Source organism: Cyrtonyx montezumae, unplaced genomic scaffold, assembly GCF_038088225.1.
Source record: "Cyrtonyx montezumae isolate F1298 unplaced genomic scaffold, pur_monq_1.0 scaffold_17, whole genome shotgun sequence".
NCBI classification, from domain to species: domain Eukaryota; kingdom Metazoa; phylum Chordata; class Aves; order Galliformes; family Odontophoridae; genus Cyrtonyx; species Cyrtonyx montezumae.
Genome location: NW_027071903.1, coordinates 18270567 through 18291115, shown reverse-complemented (window position 1 = coordinate 18291115; position 20549 = coordinate 18270567). Strand labels below are relative to the sequence as shown.

At 35.4% G+C, this 20549-nt stretch overlaps 1 protein-coding gene across 1 annotated transcript in view; it reads left to right on the top strand.

The window, feature by feature from the left end:
* The window catches only part of VPS13C (vacuolar protein sorting 13 homolog C), an 85056-nt gene extending 65654 nt beyond the window's left edge, over positions 1-19402 (top strand). Inside the window, exons 69-85 of the mRNA XM_065733521.1 lie at positions 11-151; positions 1506-1587; positions 1672-1741; positions 2525-2636; positions 3445-3558; positions 3681-3817; positions 4090-4171; positions 4614-4727; positions 4978-5053; positions 5689-5852; positions 6992-7037; positions 9197-9320; positions 10014-10128; positions 15789-15880; positions 17144-17267; positions 17540-17623; positions 19054-19402. Coding sequence (XP_065589593.1) covers positions 11-151; positions 1506-1587; positions 1672-1741; positions 2525-2636; positions 3445-3558; positions 3681-3817; positions 4090-4171; positions 4614-4727; positions 4978-5053; positions 5689-5852; positions 6992-7037; positions 9197-9320; positions 10014-10128; positions 15789-15880; positions 17144-17267; positions 17540-17623; positions 19054-19155 — 1779 coding nt within the window. The 3' untranslated portion in view covers positions 19156-19402. The remainder of the gene's footprint in view (positions 1-10; positions 152-1505; positions 1588-1671; positions 1742-2524; positions 2637-3444; positions 3559-3680; positions 3818-4089; positions 4172-4613; positions 4728-4977; positions 5054-5688; positions 5853-6991; positions 7038-9196; positions 9321-10013; positions 10129-15788; positions 15881-17143; positions 17268-17539; positions 17624-19053) is intronic.
* Positions 19403-20549: the final 1147 nt, after the last annotated feature.

Below are 20549 nucleotides of genomic sequence, written 5' to 3'. Positions count from 1 at the left end.
TTATTACCAGGTGAATTTTAGTAAGGTCCCAATGGAAATGCATCTCCCAGTTAAATGCAGCATCCGACGTAACTTCCTGTCAGGAATTCAAGTTGAATTCAAACAGTCACCTCACCAAAGAAGCTTACGAGCTCAATTGTATTGGCTGCAGGTACCACCTCTCCTCTTGTTCTGTGTAGTAAACATTTAAGATTTTATTGTAGTCATTTCTCTACATGAAGAGGTATCTCCAAATTTAAAGTATATTAGAGAATCATAGGGTTGCAAGGGCTGGAAGGGACCTCTGAAAATCATCAAGTCCAACCCTCCTGCAAGGCAGATTCCCTACAGCAGGTTGCACAATACAGTGTTCAGATGGGTCTTGAATATTCTCAGAGATTCCATAATGCTCTGTTCAGCCTGTTCCAGTGCTCTGTCACTCTCACAATAAAGTTCTTGCTTATTCACATGGAACTTCCTGTGTTCCAGTTCTTTCCCATTGCCTCTTCTGCTGCACATCAGTGAAGAGAATCTGTCCCCATCCACTTGGTGGGTACATGACTCTTTGCTCTCTGATGTCAGAGTAGCCGAAGTGCTATCTTACTGGTGAAAAAGGACTCAGTCCCATCATTTCACAAAGTGTGGAAAGGATTTCATGAAATTGTGGGTTAAAATAAAACTGGGTCCTAAAATGGAAAGTGTAGTTCTAAAGAAAGGGTTATTTTGGTGTTTACATTTAAAGAAAAAAAATAAAACATTTCCAAAATTTATAATAGTCGCTTCTATGCAGTCATAGCTTATAGATAGTCATGTAACATGTAATTATAGGTAGTATACCTAAGAATTAGAGCTCTTTCTGTGTAAAAGCACCTACCTACTGGAAAGCAGGCAATAGACAGTAAACCAGTATCGTATGTAAATTTAACAATGAATGAACATTCATTATTTCTACCTGACTAACATACTCCAGCTGGAGCTAATAGTGCTGATACAAGAACAAGATAACCAGTAAATTATTTGGGTTGGTACTTCTGACAATACTTAAAGTAATGAGGTAAATAACCATCATCCTCATCAGCACTAACTGCTGCTCAGTCTTGCATGGAGGAGGCACTCATCAAGGACCCTGTTAATGCTTTTTCTGACCAGCTGATTTGGAGGAGTTTCCTCTTTATTTTGCTTTCATGTTTTGTTTTTCCTGTGCATGAAGGTACTTCTTATTGTTAGTCAAACATACCATTGGCTACAGATACTCTAAATGAATCTGTGTGTGAAACTCTGTAAGCATCCCTTTCAACCCTTCCAACCTTTAGATCTTTTACAACTTAAAAAGTAACATCTCAAAATCTTTGCAGCAAAATCTTTCCCTTTCCTCCTTCCTGTAGGAAGAATGGGGAAGGAGTATGAAAACAATGATATTCTTGAGCAAAGTGTATTTTAAAAAAAGTTCCCCAAGCCTTCTAAAACTGAAATGGACTTCAATTATTGCAGTATTAAAGCACGTCTAATTAATATAATAATTTTAGGTTGATAATCAATTACCAGGATCGATGTTTCCTGTCGTGTTTCACCCAGTAGCCCCTCCCAAGTCAATTGCTTTGGATTCAGGTAAGTGAAAACTTTTAATGATATCAGACTCACACGACCTTGAATGTAGTAGCTTGACAGTTTAATTCTTATTTTTTTTTTCAGAACCAAAACCATTCATCGACATCAGCATTATCACTAGATTTAATGAATACAGCAAAGTACTGCAATTCAAGTGAGTTTAATAGTGTGCTGTAATGCGTCCTTAAAAAGAATTTAACATCTTTAAAGTGCACATTATTTTAGTGGTGGGATTGTCCTGTGCAATAAACTCTTGACTTGGACTGAGTTTTAAATGTCTGTAGTGGGGGAAAAAAAACCCCAACATTTAAAAATATTATTTATTTTGGAAAGTAACTGTTAACAGTTAAGGAAGTTCTTTAGTAGTCAGAATGATGTACTTCTTCAGCTGAAACATTGGAGTTCCATCTCTGCCTATCTGCTACACAGTGCTGGGTTTATTTGGTGCTCTAACAACAGGCATTCAGTCTCTCATGTAGCTCAAGACAGTATTTTGCTATGAAATATATGTTCTCAGTATGTCTGTGTCTTCATTTGAGTTTTGTACTATGAAGTGAAATGAAAACATTCTCATGGTTACTTACCAGTTTTTGTCCCTGGCTAGGTGTAATATTTGAGGATGGTCAATTTTATTGAAGTAAATATTTAATAACATGACTTACAGAAGAAGGTAGTTGGATAAGAGGAACAAACACACTACTTAGGTGAAACCAGTGGAGCACATAAAATCATAAAGTACAAAATTAAAATTATTAACTGCTCTTTTTAGGTCAATTTTGAATAATCTACAGAAAAGCAACATGCAGTTTCACGTGGCTGTTAAGCCCTCCTAACTGTACATAAACAGTTAACACTCAGTTAAACCTCAGTTACTTATACAAGTTCAGCTTAAATTCTGGATGCTTTCAAAGACACACTGTTCATCTTCCCATTTTAGATACTTCATGGTTCTTATCCAGGAAATGGCACTGAAAATTGACCAAGGGTTTTTAGCAGCACTTAGTGAACTTTTCACTCCATCTACAGATCCAGAAGCTGAAAGGCAAAGGGTAATGTATTGGAGCAACTGTTGCCACAGTAGGTCCTTATGGGCCTATGTGATTATCTGAATATTTTAGAAATTTTGCATTTGAGAACAACAAATGAAGAAATTTGGCAAAATAATGGTCAGCAGAGCATTGTGATTTTCATTGACGTTTAGGATTGAGTATTACTAACACACTAGTTTAATAGCTGATACAGGGTTATGTGTAATTGTTTTTTCTTCTAACATTTAATTGTTTGACACAGTTGTTTCAACTGTGGCTACAAAGTGTTAAGGGTAGTATACTAAGGTTGGGGTATGTAGAGTAATCTTTTAGCTGGCTTGTCAGTGCTGATGAGTGACTGGAAAGTGATTTTTCTTAGAAGTGTTGTCTTTAGATTTATTATCTAGAATTCTAATCTGATGAGGAAGTACAGAAGTGCAAGTGACCTCAGGAAGTTAGTTGCTTTACTTCTGTATTAATTTAGAAATATCAGGAATAACTGTTAGTGATTGAGAAATATAAGGATGTGTCAAGTAATCAAGAAGAAAGATTTAAAAAGTCTCAGAATTTTGTGTTTAGCCTTAAGGGAAAAGTCTTAACGTGATAACAGTCTGGGATACAAAAGCAGTTATCCCATTTCCACTTCTGGAGCTGCTGACCGTTTTAGTTAGCTCTCTATTTTACTGTATTTGTACTAAATTGCTTTTTGTGTTGGCTTTTATCTGTGTATTTATATATGCTTATATATAAGTATATACTTGTATGGTTTTTCTGTGCTGTTACAAACCTAACTTTCTGTTCAATTTTCTTTCTTTTTATATTAAAATAGTCTAAACTAATTCAGCAAGACGTGGATGCACTTAACACTGAACTAATGGAGTCTTCCTTAACAGACTTGTCAATGCTGAGCTTTTTTGAGCTTTTTCATATTTCTCCAATTAAGGTACGTAATGGATAAGGTGAGGTAACTTGATAAAAATTACTGCTTCATTCTTTTTAGTAAAATAGATGCTCAGATAAACTCTTTGGATAAAACAGTTGGCTTTATTAATTCTTTCTTTATAGTTGCATTTGAGTCTGTCTCTGGCTTCTGGTGGAGAAACATCAGATAAAGGTGAAGAAATGATAGCCATCCATTCTCTTAATTTACTGTTGAAAAGTATTGGAGCTACTCTAACAGATGTGGATGATCTTATTTTCAAGTAAGCCAAACAAGACTTATATTTTAGTAATTTGAAAAAACGTACTATATGCTTTAATTAGAAGGTCTACATTAAACTTTGCTGGTTGTCACTAGCATAAATGGATAGAGCCTCTGTGAAAATGGAGGAATGCAGGAGAGGTGTGGATTCTTCTCCTTTTCAGTGGAATATAGCTTCAGGTTTATCTCAAGGAAAAAAAAACTGAAATACTGAAAAGGAGAGAGAGTGCCTATTAACAATATACAACTATTTCACAATTATTTGTCTTTCAGACTTGCGTTCTTTCAAATTAAATATCAGTTCTACAAGAGAGATCAACTGATGAAGAGAGCTGTTAGACATTATAGTGAACAGGTAAGTTTTAGTCAAGCCATTGTGTAAAATATTGAGTTAACTGTCTTTACAGAATGTGGAAAATAGGAAAGAAAAGATGAATGAAGGTTATTTTTTTTTCTAAGTTCGTGGTACTGAAGTAGAAATCTGCAGGCATGTTTCTGAAACGTAATTACAAAAACCTGAAAATGTGTTGAAGAAATGTATGTAGTTACTTTTGTTCTTTCTGCCTGTACATTTATTCACTGCAGTGTTCTGTTAGTTATCCTTAGATAAACTGTATCATTAATCAGTCTGTCACAGCAGGAATACTTGCTTCAGTACTCCTAACGCCTTACTTGGGTAATCAGTCAGAATAATTAATCACCCTTGAATTCTACTGTGTAACAGCAGCCATTAAAGCTCTTCTGGGTTATTTGTTGTTGTTGATTATTTAATTTTTGTTGTCTTTGTTTTTATTTAGTTCCTGAAACAGATGTATGTTCTTGTACTTGGGTTAGATGTTCTTGGAAACCCATTTGGCTTAATCAGAGGCTTGTCTGAGGGAGTTGAAGCCTTCTTTTATGAGCCTTTTCAGGTATGACTTTCTGATTCTTCAACCATTCATAAACATGAATAGACTGATTAAACATGCAGGTGAAGTTGTAGGCTTTTTGTCATTGTACTCTACACAGTTAACATTTAAAAAAAAATGAGCATTTTCTCAACTCTTAATGAAGTGCCACGTTAAAACAATTTTGCTGTGTCTGATGTAAAGGAATTCCTTAACTTTCTTGAAACGCACAAGTATGTAGTTATCTTCTAATGCTGATAGGCTTCATTTTCAGGGTGCTGTTCAAGGACCTGAAGAATTTGCTGAAGGCTTTGTAATTGGAGTTAAAAGTCTTCTTGGACATACAGTGGGTGCGTATCCTATTGCTACTTGTTTGATAAAATAGATTAGCACATGGATTACATTTATGTATTCTTTACTTTGGAGGGAAGTTATGTTTTGAAAATATCTTTTCAAAATTATTTTTTGTACAAGAATTTAAGTTTGTATGATAGTGTTGCCAGTCTCATCTTACAGACCATTCATACCCAACTTACTTGAGAACATCTAAATCTGTTTGCAGAACAGAAAACCTAACAGAAAAATTGTGTGTACTATTGAGTTTGTAACATGCTAGGTATGAATAAAGAAAGTGATTGTAATGATTACAAAATATCTGAAAATGACTGAGAGTGATACTTGTCCTAAGTTGATACGGTTACCTTAGATGTTTATTCAGCTGTGTATTATAGTTAGTAGAGGAAGTCAGCTTCCATCCAGTATGATATGTGATGCATACTGAGCTGATTTAAGAGTTACATTATACTTAAGAGTTACATTATACTAAACAGATTCCAGACCAATTTCTTTTCATACTTAATTATCCAGCTTATGAACATTAGTAATACCAGAATTCAATATGGGAGAAATTGCTGTGGTTTATTGGTTTTTTTACTGTTAAATTGTGGAAGAACGTTAGCTTTTATTTTCTGATCTGTTCCATTAGGTGGTGCTGCAGGGGTAGTGTCTAGGATCACTGGTTCTGTTGGGAAAGGCTTAGCAGCCATTACTATGGATAAAGAATATCAGCAAAAACGGCGAGAGGAAATGGGTCGTCAGCCAAGAGACTTCAGTGACAGCCTGACCAAAGGAGGAAAAGGCTTGCTACGGGTATGTGTGACGTTGAGTATACGATGTCAGCTCTTAATATATATTTAATTATATATGTGGAAGTTTGATAACGTCTTCTTTGGCTTTATCTAAACATGAGCTAAACAGTAGACACAAACAGGAAGTTATAGGAGATTCGATATTCTGAGCATCGTCTGTCAGCTTTAGTGTTTGAAGTTGTGTTGTTCTTTTGGCCAGTACATGACCCTGAATGAAGATAGGGCCTTTAAAAAGGGAAAGGGTAAGAAATACAAATTTCTTCCTCCGTTGAAGTAACTGGGCCCTCATATTTTCTTCCAACTGATTCTGTCATTAAAGCAGTTAGGCTGTGAATTTTAACTCTGGAATTGTTCTGTGTATAAATGGCTTTGTATATGCTGAGTTCTTACAAAAACTCCTTTTTTTTTTTTCATTCATTTGCACATTCTTCTAAGTCAAGTTGAAGTATAGAAGTGGGTGTCATATTAGATTGATTATTTTTCTGAAATAGAACCTGCTCAGGTGTCACCTGTTCTTTATTATCTGAGGTCAGAAACCTTTTCTGTTTGCAGAATGTGGTCGTTTCTGGTGTTGTGTGAAAAACCCATATAAACAATTACTGAGAGATTTGTATTAGATGAAAATAAATTAAATCTCAATAAATTCCATGACTCCAATTCAAAATTACCAATGATTTTCTATAGAATTTTACGTAATAAGCATTGTGTTGGTGTTTCTGATTGAGTTTGCTGGAAGTTTAGAGGTTACTCCACTGGAGATAGATAGATAGATAGGTATTTTTTTTACCATAGTGTCATTTAACACTTTGACTTTACAATCCTTCTCAGTTATTTGATTTATCTTAGATATTTGGTACTGCTCACTCATGACTGGAAATTCTGACAGCTTTCTGAAGAGCTTTCTCTTAGAAAGAAGCTTTCTTAATTAGTATGAGGCAGACTGCTATACAGAGGATTTCTTTGTTGCCAAATAAATGTTACTTGAGCCATTTCCCTCTTTTACTTTTTATTTTATAATAAAAAATATTACTGATACTGAACTTCATCAGTTTTTAAAATGAAGATGAGCTGATTGATTGCCTAGCTGGTCACTAGCATTCTAACTTCTAAATAGGAACTTGATTATCTTCTTTCTTCTAGGGTGTTGTTGGGGGTGTGACAGGAATAATTACTAAACCGGTAGAAGGTAAGTTCTAAGGCTACACTGCTTAAAAGTTTTTGTTGTATTTTAGATTTTTTTTAGTTTTAAGAAATTTCTGTCACAATACAAAAGCAAAGGAAGCTTATTTTTGTATTTCTAGTTTAAATGTAACATTTTGCAGTATTTACTGAGATACTTTTAAAGCTGTTATTTGCTTTTGTATGAATTAGGGAGGGATTGTAAGATATTACGTTAGGCTTGCTGTAGTAACCAGATTATTGTTCAAAGCTAGCATAAAAATACTAACAATGATTCTATGAAAAGTAAGAACTTAAAATACCAGTTCAGAAAGCTTTAGAAGTTGTGACATAGGAGTGTGGCTGTAGTGATTGGGCTTAGTAAGTCAAGTTGATGGTTGAACTTTATCTTAAAGGTCTTTTGTGACGTAGACAGTTCTATGATTCTGTCCTAAGATTCTGACATTTTATATCCTGCAGTACTCATGGTGTGTTCATATCAGATGTTGAGCTAATAGATTTTGGATACAGTAAAAATAATGAACAACTGGAGTAATTACTTATTGGAGGTGATAGATGTCTCATCACTACATTTTAATTTGTGGAGATTTTCAAGTACTGGGGAAGCCTTAATGAATAAATCTGATTTAGTGCCCAAGAGCAGTATAAGTTTCATGAGAGCTTACTTCATCACTATGATAGATGATGTGAATATCTAAGAAAAAATGTTTTACATTTAAGTTGATATCCAAGTGGTTTAAATATTGCAAGTTAATTGTTACTGTCCTGTGTATCACTTATGCCTTATATGTGGTTGGCAGATAAATTGAGGTGTAGTAATTCTTTCACTAATAGATGAACAGATGTGCTTTCTAAACGCTCACCTGGTTCTTCTGTGTTAGGTATCACTAAAAACATGGAATTTAAAGAGAAATAATTAACTTCAGTTGTGTAAATGCAGCTTAGATCATTCACACTATTTTATTGTTATTACTCGCTTAGAAAAACTGATATATTAGCTTAAAGACTTGATTGAATGTGTGAAGAGCAGAATTAATTTTGACTGATGGGTTGAGCTCAAAGAGTTGTAATAAATGAAGTTACACTAGACCAGAGACCACTGAGATTCTAACATGGCTTCGTTTTAGGGTGATTTGTCTTTGATGCTTTTATAAATGTTCTGGATGCAGGACTGAAATGTATGTAAATTAGGAGCTGGAGAGGCCTTACAGAGAGATCTTCACAAACTGGAGGGCTGAGCAGTCACCAGTCAGATGAAGGTTAATGAGAGCAGTGCTGGATTCTGCACTGGGACACGGCAATCCAGAATATACATACAGACTAGGGGATGAAACTGGAGAGCAGCCGTGTGAAAATGGATTAGGGGTTCAGGCTTGGCAGCAAGCTCAACGTGAGTCAGCAGTGTGCCCTGGGGTGTGCAGTACTACCAGCTGAGGGAGGGAAGGGATTAACCTGCATTGCTCTGCCATGTGTGGCCTCCCATCAACAAGCAAGTATGGGGACCACAATAAAAGAAGGATATGTAGCTGAAGAGCATCTGAAAGAGGGTTACAAAGATGATGAAAGGCCTAGAGAACAGTGCGTATGAGAAGTGGCTGAGCTTTGTTCAGCCCAGAGCAGAGGAGCTGAGGGGAGGCAGCAGCACTGTGCTCTGCTGCCTAGTGACAGAGGCATGGCCCAAGGGAATGGCATGGAAGTTTGTCAGGTGAGGGGTTAGGGACAGGTTCTTCCGTAGAGGGTGTGGGCATGGCACAGGCTGTCCAGGGCAGTGGACGTGACCCCAAGCTGCTGGAGCTCAACGAGCACTTGGACTCTGCTCGTCAGCCTAGGGTTTGGGTTTGGGGTAGTTCTGTGTGGAGCTGGGAGGTGGACTTGGCCTATGGGTCCTTACCAACTGAGGATGTTCTCTGATTCTGTCAACATGTTTAGCTATGTTCACTTTGAAGGCAGCTATGAATTTAAATGAACAACGTTATGACTGATTGGGCAATCTGTGACTTGTTTGGAGAACTTCTTAGTAACTGGGTGGTATGTAATCAGCTCCTGTGGGCTCTTTTAGACAAAATATTCTAATGCTGTTTGGAGTAGTAGCAGCTTAATTCTGTCACCACTATCTTCTGGCATATTATTAAAACTATCATGTTTTTTTTCCCCTTTCTTCTGAAGGGGCTAAAAAAGAAGGTGCAGCTGGATTCTTCAAAGGAATTGGAAAGGGGCTGGTAGGAGTGGTTGCCCGCCCAACAGGTGGCATCGTAGATATGGCAAGCAGTACCTTCCTGGGAATTCAAAGGTAAAAAGTCAAGGGGATGTTTTGATGTAGTCTCTGTATGCTGCACACCATGTAATGAAATGATCCAGTAGTGACACTAAGTCATTTGTGTTATGTACGATATTCAGTAGGATTTGTGGGACCAAGAGGCATGTAGCAGCTTCTAATGAATGTTTTTTATGATAATCTCTGGAAGTTGCTGTCTTAGAATTTGTCTTGCAGTATTGCAGGCCACACAGACAGTAACTAGATCATTTTTTCATTTCAGTCCCTTCTCTTATGAAAAAGTAGTTAAAGGACCTTATTTAAATTTTCCTTCTGAGGCATATTTATGTACTGTTGAATGCAAATGCTTAAACATCATTTAAACTTACTGTAAAAATTGACTGCTGAAATCTTACCAGTTTGAAATGCTGCAGCATGCGTCAAGGGTTTTGCGTGTTTTAAGGGGACCTTATGAAAATATGTTAATGAACTTGAAATCTTAGTACTTGTCAAGGCATGGGAGTAAGCTTTTCTAAGTTATGTTGTAGATAGCTAATTCTCTGATGTTATTTTGAATTTATTACTGGCAGCGTGTCCTTGTTATTTACATCTTCACGATATTCGTGAAGTTTAAATTGAGGTAGTGAATAGGACGAATTTTAAACATAAATTGTTGGAACACAAATGTGCAATGAGCTTATGAGAATACTGTTCCACTGTCTCTAACAGGGTGGCAGAATCAACTGAGGAAGTACCTAATCTCCGCCCTCCACGTCTCATTCATGAAGATGGCATCATCCGGCCATATGATAGGGTGGAAGCTGAGGGTTATGATTTATTTGAGGTATGATTTACCTTGTAAACATGCTTTTAAGTTCTCTGATCCACAGGATTCCTTAAAGGATTATAGAAATTTAAGAGGAAAGCAAACAAAAACATTGCTCTGAAGGGAGATAGGATTAAGAATGCTTTGAGAATATGTGCAGATGTTAAGAGAAACATTTTTGGCACTCTCATGAAATACTTTGCTGAAAAAACTGCACCTGCTGCTAAGTCATCTTCACAAACAAAACAGATCTTACATAGGATGAATGGGGCTTTAATTACTTAAATTATTTTCTATATAATGCAGTTGTTGAGATTCCTGTAGTTTTTTTATTGTATTAGCAATGGAGAAATCTGTATGAATTCTCAGAGTACCACATTTTGATATTTATTGAATTATTTGTAATGCTAGCATGTCATAACTACAGGCATTCTGTGAACATCTAGGCTCATTTTACACCTAGATGTGGCTAACATAGGAAATTAGTAAAAGTTGTTTTCAAGTACTAAATAATGAGAATCCAGTTGAACTGTATGTCAACTTTTACTTCCTTAAATTAATTTCTTTTTTTGCTAAAAAATTAAATTACTTTTCTAATGAACTTCTAAAAAGTAAAAGTTGCTAAGTTGGTAGTTCCTTCTTAATGCTCGTTTTTAGTCCTTATTTCCTAGTCTATTTCTAATGTTTTTCTTCTTTCTCTTTCTCTCCTGGCATACGCAGCAAGAACTGGAATAAAGGAGTAAACATTTTCCATATTTCTTCTTGATTTCATTTATGATCATGTATCAACCTTATTCATTTTAGGTTAAGGGCGTGATTGCATTTAACATGTCCTCTCCCTGCTATCTGTGTCTTTTCTTTGTAGCAGATAGTGTTTCATGTTGTCCATGCTAAGAAAACAAACTAAAAATGAACTTGAATATCTAAGGTAAGATTAGTGAAGTGAGAAAGATGAGAGAGGAAAAGGGAGCGCTTTTTTTGTCTATTTTTCTGAGAATGCTTAGCTTCTTATGAATGGCAGCTACTGAGGGCACTTGAGTGTAGAAAAATCATGGTAGCATAGATGCTGAGTTCATTTGGTTTTTAATATTGTCATTCTTTTAGGGCTGTGGATGAACAGAGTAACATATGAGCATAACATCCAAAGTAGTATCGAGTAGAAAATTCTGTGGAAAATATCTGCTTCTAATTTCATGATTATATGGAAATACTGTTTCCATAAAAACTGAAAAATTTTGCCTTTCTGGTTTCTGTAATATGCTGTAGGCTGGCCACTTAGATGTTTGATGAACTCCTGTGCCTTCAAGTAAACATTTCTACTACTACTTCTTCTCTATGGGATTCTATCAATTAGAAATATAGTCAGCTTGACTCCGATTTCATTCAGAGGATCTTCTGGGACTTTTTAACAAAATTAAATGTCAACTATTAACATGAAATGATAGTAAAATATATTTCTACATGGAGTGATGCCATAAGTTTTGGCAAAGACGAGCAAGTTGTCTTAGGAACTGAAGTACTTTCATATAGTAAATGAATAAAAATTCAAGCACGTACATCTTTGCTGCCAATATCTTTCTAGAATTTAGAGTTCAGTAGTCAGCGTTTTTCATTTAAGTTGATTAAAGAAAGGAAATCAAATAGGGGTTTTTTTATTTTAGCTGCTTTAGAGATGTTATCATATATGAAGCAAAACAGATTTGTTCGTACAGTATTTTTTTATTTTAACTTGTGTTATTTTTAGATTTTAAGATATTTTCCAGTAATCTTATGCTTTCTCATTGGTTTCACTGTATTTTCTCCATCCATTGTAAAGGAGAATGCAGCATATTTAACACTGAAAATTGGATATTTTTCATTTCTTGCACATCTAATATTTGTATCTTTCTTAGGCCTTATTTGTTTAGGTCAGAATTGCATACTAAACAAGAATTAATCTTGTGCATAGTTCTCTAGGTTCCCTCTTCTTTCCAGAACTCATTTACTTGAACTCTACTATTATTTACATATGTGTTTTAAACTGGCTTTGATCTCTATGTTAGAGTTCAGTGTTGGGAAGGTTTTGTTTCCTAGTATAAATTCAAAGCAAGATGAGCAGTGTCTTACATGAAATAAGATACTTAAGCAGGGAAGGCAAGTCAGAAGGTCAGTTTATACATGCAGATTTATTTGCCAAGAAGTTACTTTGTGTTAGTTCTGTTTATTTTCTGACTTGAGTTTGCAAGTAATTTAACCAGGATTTCTTCCTTCTTATCAGTAACTGTATTTTTCCCCCCTCTAAGTAGGTGAAGAATAAAATTTATTCAGAATTGGAGATCTGCAATATGTAAATGTGTTTTGGATTCTTAATTTCTGCATTTTATTGCATGCCTGCCTTCTTGATGCTTTCTACCTGCCATACAAACATTGACCCAGAAATTATTCTCCTGCCTATGCAGTTAGAATTACTACCTATTCTTTTCTTACCTCCACCAAATACTTCTGAATGTTGCCTTGGTTGTATCATGCCTGATTCTGCCAATGACTTTTACCTTATTGAGTAATTAATTTAAATGCATTTGAGAAAGCTCTGCTTCTTGCCTGCTGCTTTACCCATGTTAATGGTACAGCTCAGATCCATTTTCAAAGTTCACTGTTTCTATCAAATTATAGGTGACTATCCTTAATTTATTTAAAAACCTTGAGTTTCAATATGTTTTCTTTTCCTGCCACACTACTTTTATGCATCTTGTATGTCATTAACTCCTTCACTTTTCCATGGGAAAAGCTTAGCAGTCTTATTACTTTGGCTTAGTTCCTCTACAGAGGAGCTGTGCAAAATACTTTTCTAGTTGGCTCTGCTTGGACTTTTTTAATGATTTGCTCTAATATGTATATCCTTTTAAAATGAGTGTGTATTTCCAGAGTTGAAACCTTGTCAGGTTACCTCAAGGAGTGGATGCCTTACTGATGGATGCCTTTTGTCCAATCCAGTGGTTGGACAAAAAATATTTTACATAAAAATGTAGTTGTTCCTAAATGTTAATAGAGCCCTACCTAGGGTAAGCAGATGTGTAGATCAGGTCTTGAGATGAGGCTTTTGTCTTTGTTTTTCCTCCCAGAAGGGTTTTTGTCTTTTTTGTTGTTTTTGTTTGTTTGGTTGGTTGGTTGGTTTAAGGTAAGAAGAGCATTGGGCTGGAGTAGGCTGGTAGATTACAACACTCATTTCCCCAGATATACTAGATGTAGTCTTTGGGCTACACACAGTTCAGTCAGATTTGATATCTTGCAGTGCATGTCTCTAGCTTATGCAGTGAGGCTTAGTACAAAGAATGTGCTTTGTGAAACCTATGTACAGTTGGAGAAATCAAAGAAAAAATATGGCAACATGAAGGGAATAGTTTCTCAAGAAATGAGTTCTTAAGGGCTTTATCTTTGTGCAAAACTTCGTTAGCTGTTGCTTTTTAATATGTGGGTACTGCTGTCCTGATGAGGAAACTGCTGCCTATGCCCAGCACTTAAGGTCTAGCAGGATGTGATGTGCTTTTATTCACATCTGCAGTGCAACTTTGCCTCATTTTCTGGTGAACACGTGGGGCTAGGTGATGTCAATGTTTTGCAGCAAGAAAAACATTATCTTTCAAGAAACTGCAGATTCTGTGTCTTAATTCAGTTCTGCTGTGTATATTTGCATTAGCTCTTACATTTCCAGGTAAGAGCACAATAAGTTGAACTTCCTTAAAGTGCTGTAGTAGTACCATCAAAGTAAAAGCTTCTGATAAAGATGCCTGAATTTGATCTGTGCATGTGTATCACAAAGTAATTTGCATTAAGTGTCCCAAACTGTTTTTTATGTAATGCACCATGATAATGCATTGAACTTATATCAGGATTGTTGGTACAGCTCTGACAAATAATGCATCCCATGGGAGCTCACGTCTTAGTGTACAAAACTTAAAAATACTAGCATTGTTTTTGAAGTTAGGGTTACAAAAACAGACTTTCTCACCAAAATTTTGAGTTTAAATAGAGAAATAAGCTTATGAATAAATCTGTTTAAAAATGCAGCGTGTCTCACTTTTTGCATATCCGACAGGAAGGTTCCTTTGCAACTTTTGTATTGTGGTCTTGCTTGGTGATGTTTTGCTTTTCATTTCTTGTATTTAAATGTATATATTCAGATTTATATAACTGAGTCAGATATGGTTTGGGTATAAAATGTGAGTTCATGTTTTGTTTTAGTCATTTGCTGCTGTCTTCCTTTCTATGCTTTGAAGAAATGCAAAGACTGAGATAAGCAGTCTTTTGTGGCATTTTTTTCTTTCATGTTTATTTTGCAGTATCAAATATTTCTAAGCTGGTCAGAAATTTATATTTATGTGTGTATGTATATATTTATGATGGGGATCCTATATTTTTGGTTGGTGGAAAATACAGAAATATATTTTAATATCTTATCCCCTGGTGTCAAATCCAGGAAAACACTATGCTTTTGATTTCATCTACTTTATCCACCTTGGATCTTAAAGGGTTTTTCTGGGATCTGTTGAAATGTATGTTGAGTCTTAAAGACATCTGTTAAACTTTAAATAAATGAAAATAAAATGCAAATGTCAAAATTTCTTTTAATTGATTCTGAAGTAGGCTGAAATGACAGCGTTCTTTGCTTACTTGATCTGTATTGAGCTTTTAGACAGATGAACATGGAGTCAAGTCATAGATTCAGCTGTGGAAATTGAGAAGGTTACTTATTTACAGCGAATAACTAAAACTGTGCTGTTTCTTTGTTGCTGTTTTTCTTCCCTTGTTCGTTTCCAGAATGCTCTTTTTAGTTTGTTAATTAAATTTAAATTGGCTGTTAAAAAGCAGCTGAATTCCCCAGTAGCAGAAGTAAGCTGAAACTTCCCTCAAGTTCATTGATGTATCAGCCTGAAATGTGATGTCTTTAAGCTAAAGTTATTGTGAGTGTTACTTAAGGTTTACTCTGAGACTCTACAATACTGCTCTTTGGAGTTGACTGAATATTGTAAAGCTGGTGATGTAATGTAGAAAAAACTACTTTTCACTTAAATGGCATGTAGAATGGAAAATCAGAAAAATACTTCATCAAAAAATATCTAAGAACATAAAAATAGTTAGAAAGCATTTCAGTGGTATTTTGAAGCTTTTCTAAACCTCTTTGTAGTTTGTCATTTAATTTGTAGCTGCCTAACAGAAACGTGATGAGTAGTTTGATCTATGCTTACATGGACCTTTCATATTTTGAATATTGAATAAGCCTGCTTGTTCAGCACTTTAGAAGCTGACCCTTGAAGGGGGGGCATTGCGTGTTTGTAACTTGGTTATTTCTGTGGATCTAGGCCAAGTGTTATATTCTTTCAAGGTACTGTCACAGGACTTTCATTCTTGAATCAGGTCTGCAACATAGGATGTAGCAGAATAGGAATTACTGAACAATAATTAGCACAAAAAGGGAATTCAAGGTAAATAAGTAGTCTACTAATGCCACTGTGTCATGTTCTCCCTTTGAGAGGTGGGGAGGGATCAGGTATTTCACTGCTAATTCGGGACTACAAACACTGAGAGATTGCCTTTAATGAAACAGTTCAACTAGGTAATCTTTTTCAAAGGCTTTTGAATTGAAAACATTTCTTAGACTTCTGTTTTTACAGGCCAGATATTTTCATTTTCTGTTTCAGAAATTGCACATAAGAAAGCTGGAAAAAGAGAACTACCGATACCACTGTGCACTTCCAAGAGGCAGAAGGGCAAACCTTATTGTTACCAATAGGTACTAAGTTCTAAAGGCTTTTTATGAGCTTGTCTTGTTTCAATTTAGGGATAAGGCATCTGGCTAAGGCTGAACTGATAGCTGTTCTTTGCACGTGCACTTTGTTTCTTTATTTTGTTTTTTTTCTTAATTTTTTTCTTACTGATTTTACGATTTGTTTTCTTTTATGCACAATGTAAGATTGTGATCAGTGGTGTTGACACTAATTCAGAAAGCTGTTTTGACCCTAAAGTCAGTGTCTGTTTCCTCCTGTTGGAGGAAATGCTTCCTTCCACAATCTAATTTCAAACATCAGAAACCAAGTGTCTGCAGTCAAACCAGTGTTTTGATAATGCACGTTTACAAGTTTGTTAATTAACAAGTACTCTGAGTCTGATTTTTTCAAATTAAAATGAATACTAAATCCATCAGGCAGTACTTAGAATGTAAGATATTACTGATTTTGGATAGTTTGAGGACTCAAAACCTTACTAAGAAAAAGTCAGCCCATGAATTATGATCTCTGCGTCCGAGATGTCACTAGTTTCTGCACTTAGCCTGTATATAAGAGGTGGGCTTATCCATACCAAGACTTCAGGAGACGTCCAACTTGAATTTGTTTTGTATCAACTAACTCACTTCCTGTTGTGGCAGAACAAGATTTTTAAGATAGGTACTGACATATTTTTACAAAAGATGATTTAGGTTTTGGGATTTTTTTTGCAGCTTCAGTTAAATGCCTACTTCCCAATTGGTCGGTGTCTGCTTAAAACTTCTAGCTTAGTCCCATTCAAAATGCCTACTTTTTTTTTCCTTAGTGTGCTAGATGGCATCGGAGATCTAAACTGATGAAGGGGCAAGTAGTTAGCAATTGTAAACCATAGCAGTGGATATTCTGTATTTATTTCACTAGTATTTCACTAGTATTTATTTCACAGCTGGCTGACTGCTCTCACATAGTAGATGCTGGCGTTGAGGAGCTGGTAAAAATTAAGTGATGTCCCTCTAGTGTCCAGTTCTATTAAAATGCTTAGATTTGCAGAGACCAGTGGTTTTGATTAATTTACCCTCTGCCTACCATATGATAGCATAGAACATGTGAATCATAAGAACAAAGTAATGATCTTAGAGTATGTATTAAGAAAATACAGTTGAACTGAATAGGTATTTTTGATGCACATAGGAAATGCATTCTGAAATATATTTCTGTTCTCCATTTGTTTTCTCCTAGACTTGTAATTCCTGGGAGAAATTGTCTATTGACTTGTTTTTCCTTTTGAACAGGAGGGTGATATATGTTAAAGAGGTGGAAATCTTAGGTCATTTAACAGCAGAGTGGGATTACCTATTTGAAGACTTTATGTGCTGTCCTACTTGTGAAGGAAATGTTTTAAAACTAACTGTTTTGGTAAGAAAATCTCGTGATTTTTGAGTTTTTTTGTCTTAAAAAAAAAAAGTATTTATTTTTCAACTCTATTTAGAGATGCAAAGATTCCCTTGATTTATCTATGGACTATAACTCTTGGCTTTGGAGATGGAAAATTTTTTGAAAGTGTGGATGGATTGTACAGAGAATGAACTGAAATGAAAGCTGAAGTTGGCATTCAAGCCATTTACATCTGGTTCTGCATTCTGTTTTGTGAGTCATCTGACCTGTATTTTTGTGCCTCTTTTCAACAGGATCAAAGAATGTTCCAAAGGAAGGACAATATAGGTCATGAATGTGTAAAGGCAGTTCAACTTCAGGATGAAGCTACAGCAAGGGTATGTTCTTTATTCTTCTGCTTTCTGTCTTCATATGACATTGTTGTAGTAGCTGAAACCGCAGCATCTGAAAAATAGTGCCTGGGAACTGTATACCATGTTTTCTTGTGGAAAAATGAGTTTGACCAGGAAAACAATGAGGTAAAATAGTACCCAGTAAGTGTACCTCTGTGTGAAATGAACAGCTTCCCTGTGTCTCACGCTCCACTGGTTTTCTACCATATATTTTCTGATGTTTTCTCAGATTGATGCTGGAGAGGCTGATTTGGGGGGAATTTTTGTTCAGTGTGTGCTTGGATTTTGTAGCCAACTCACACAGGCAAAGCAAACAATTTGCATTAATTCCATGGTTCCTCAATGATAGGAAAATTTACCTGGCTAACTCTCTGTCTTAATGTAGTTGTATATCAGATTATGAGAGGAAGAATTCTTCCCAATATCAAAAGTGGATTTAGTTAAATCCACAGCATCTTGTATGCATAATTAAAATTTCACCTAGAGTAAATGGCAAATCAGAGTCAGAATATGGCTGTGTTATTCCTATGAAATAGAACAAGACCATGTAAAAGATTGGATTGGACAATGGAAGAAGACAATCACCTGAAGACACTTTTTTTTAACATGCTAAAACAGTGTGTATTACTACTTCACCATCTCCTACCTGAATGAAGTTTTTTCAGTGTTATTTTGTGGCAGATGTTCCAAACAATGCTTTTGGTTAACTGGTGAAAGTCCTTTTGATTTTATCTGGCAATGCCAGTGAAATACTTCTGTCTGTTCTGCACTCTTTTTCCTGTTAGTGGTTAACTACTGTTCCTTTGCTCTTTTTTCTACTGCTATGTGTATGCTGAGAGTAAATTTTCTCTGTGTTGTTTATCTTTTGTGAGTTTCAGTTGCTCAGTTTCATCAGTAATACTCCACAATTTGCATCTCTCTTTTCGGTATAGATTACACTTGTGAAACTCTGCTGATTGGATAGGATGCCACAAAAACAAGTGTTCTTCACAAATAATAAGATCTTGGGTTTCAGATTTGCTTCTTTTTTTAGTCATCTGAATCTTTCTCTGATTTCCTTAAGTTACCAGCAATCCATAAATGTTTGAAATGCTTCAGCAACACTCTAATTCTTGTCTGTCCATCCAACTTAAAATTACTCTTTCTCTTCATAATCATTGTTTAAATTAGATTGACTTAATGAAATCATGAGCAAAAGTGCACTGACAAGTGTTTGAAACACTTCAGCTTTTACTAAATGCTGGAATTACTCGTGATTTTAGCTGGGCCATCCAGGCTACTCCAGTACTCAACATACACAAGCTAGGCTGCGTGTAGGTAGGAGTGAATATTGAATTAGCCATTATTGGTAGTATCTCACAGAAGGGAACTGCAGAATAACTTTCATCTACTTTTGTTCAATATGTTGTTTGCAGAGCATTTGTGATGCCATTGAGGAAGCACTGGCAACAAGAAAACAACAAAAGCTGGTGAAGCAAGCATCGCTGCGGTTGAAGAAACCTCAAATGCTGTCTTGATGATAACAGGATTTGTTGGGTTTGACCTCTGGCATACAATCTTATCACTAAAGTTTATTAGAAGCACTGTAGAAATATCTTGCAGAAACTACACATTAAATATCTGAGGTCTTCTTCTGATGTTAACTGTCATAAATGCTATTTTAAAAAGCTGTGTTTTGCCAAAACTGTGGGTTTTGTTACTCTTAAAATAAGCATCGACGTCTGTCATTTATGACTTGTGATAAGTTTTTTTTATTCTGAAATTTCCTTTTCCTGCTTTTGTTTCTCTAAAATAAACTGGTCATCTAATGTGTGCTCTAAGGTCGTGGTTTACAAGCAGATCGTGGTAATAATTATGGTTCTCACATTTTGCAAAGTACTTACAAAAGTAAGTAATAGGAACTAGTTAAAAGCTTAATTTTAAGCAAATTATGTTAAATAAGTATGAAACATTTAGCTTCTGTAAATTAATCTGTTTTTTTAGTTTCCTGAAAGTGCAGTGCTGGAGTAACATAGAAAGGAGTATGTAAAGAATGAAATAGACAACTGCTTCGTAAAGGTAGTTATTTCAGAATGTTGTCACTTATACTACAAATGTAAATCTGCACTTTAAAAATGGAAAATACTATTTACCTGTCATGAGAATGTATATGGTTTTGGTTATATCACTATAGCTTAAATACTTCTCCAGAAGGAACAGTATAGTTTTTAGAAAACATTGTATGCCAAACACTTAGTTTGTTTTCAATATTTCAGTATATAACTATTTCACTGCAAGAGTGCCATCTAAATCACTTCTCATATTACCTTCTTTTGCAGTTTCTCTTCTTGAGAACTCTTAAAATACAGTTTAGTAAGATACTTAAGCTTATTCAAAGCATAGTTCTTAATGGGATGGATAATCCTACAGACATCAAGACAAGTTCTGTTCTTAACACAAGATAACTGTCTGTGTCAGGGACTACGTGTGCCAAAAGTTTTAGGTCAATGAATTCAGTTTACTAAGTGCTCTTGCTTAAGTGCCCTTACATATACTTACTCTTAAAAATGTGTTATTTCCCTCATATTTCACATAGAAACCATCAGTGAATTTTTTTCTCTTTTTACTCTATTACATCATTTTGTACTAGATATGAACTCAGAATGAGAATGGCAATTACTCTTGCAAAGTTCTATTCTGTAAGTGAAGCAATTGTGAGAGCTGAGCCTGAGTTTTTGACCTTTCCTTATATATAAGGGCTGATGGATTCTATGAATGTGTTCTGAACTCACAGCTATGATCTCATGGAAGTTAAAAAGCTTAAGATAGTTGATCTAATGGAAGGGTAGTTGAATCTAATTAAGATAGTTGAATCCAGTTTATGGTGAGGGGAGAAGAAATGCGGTACAACATTGTTGTTGATTCTGTGATA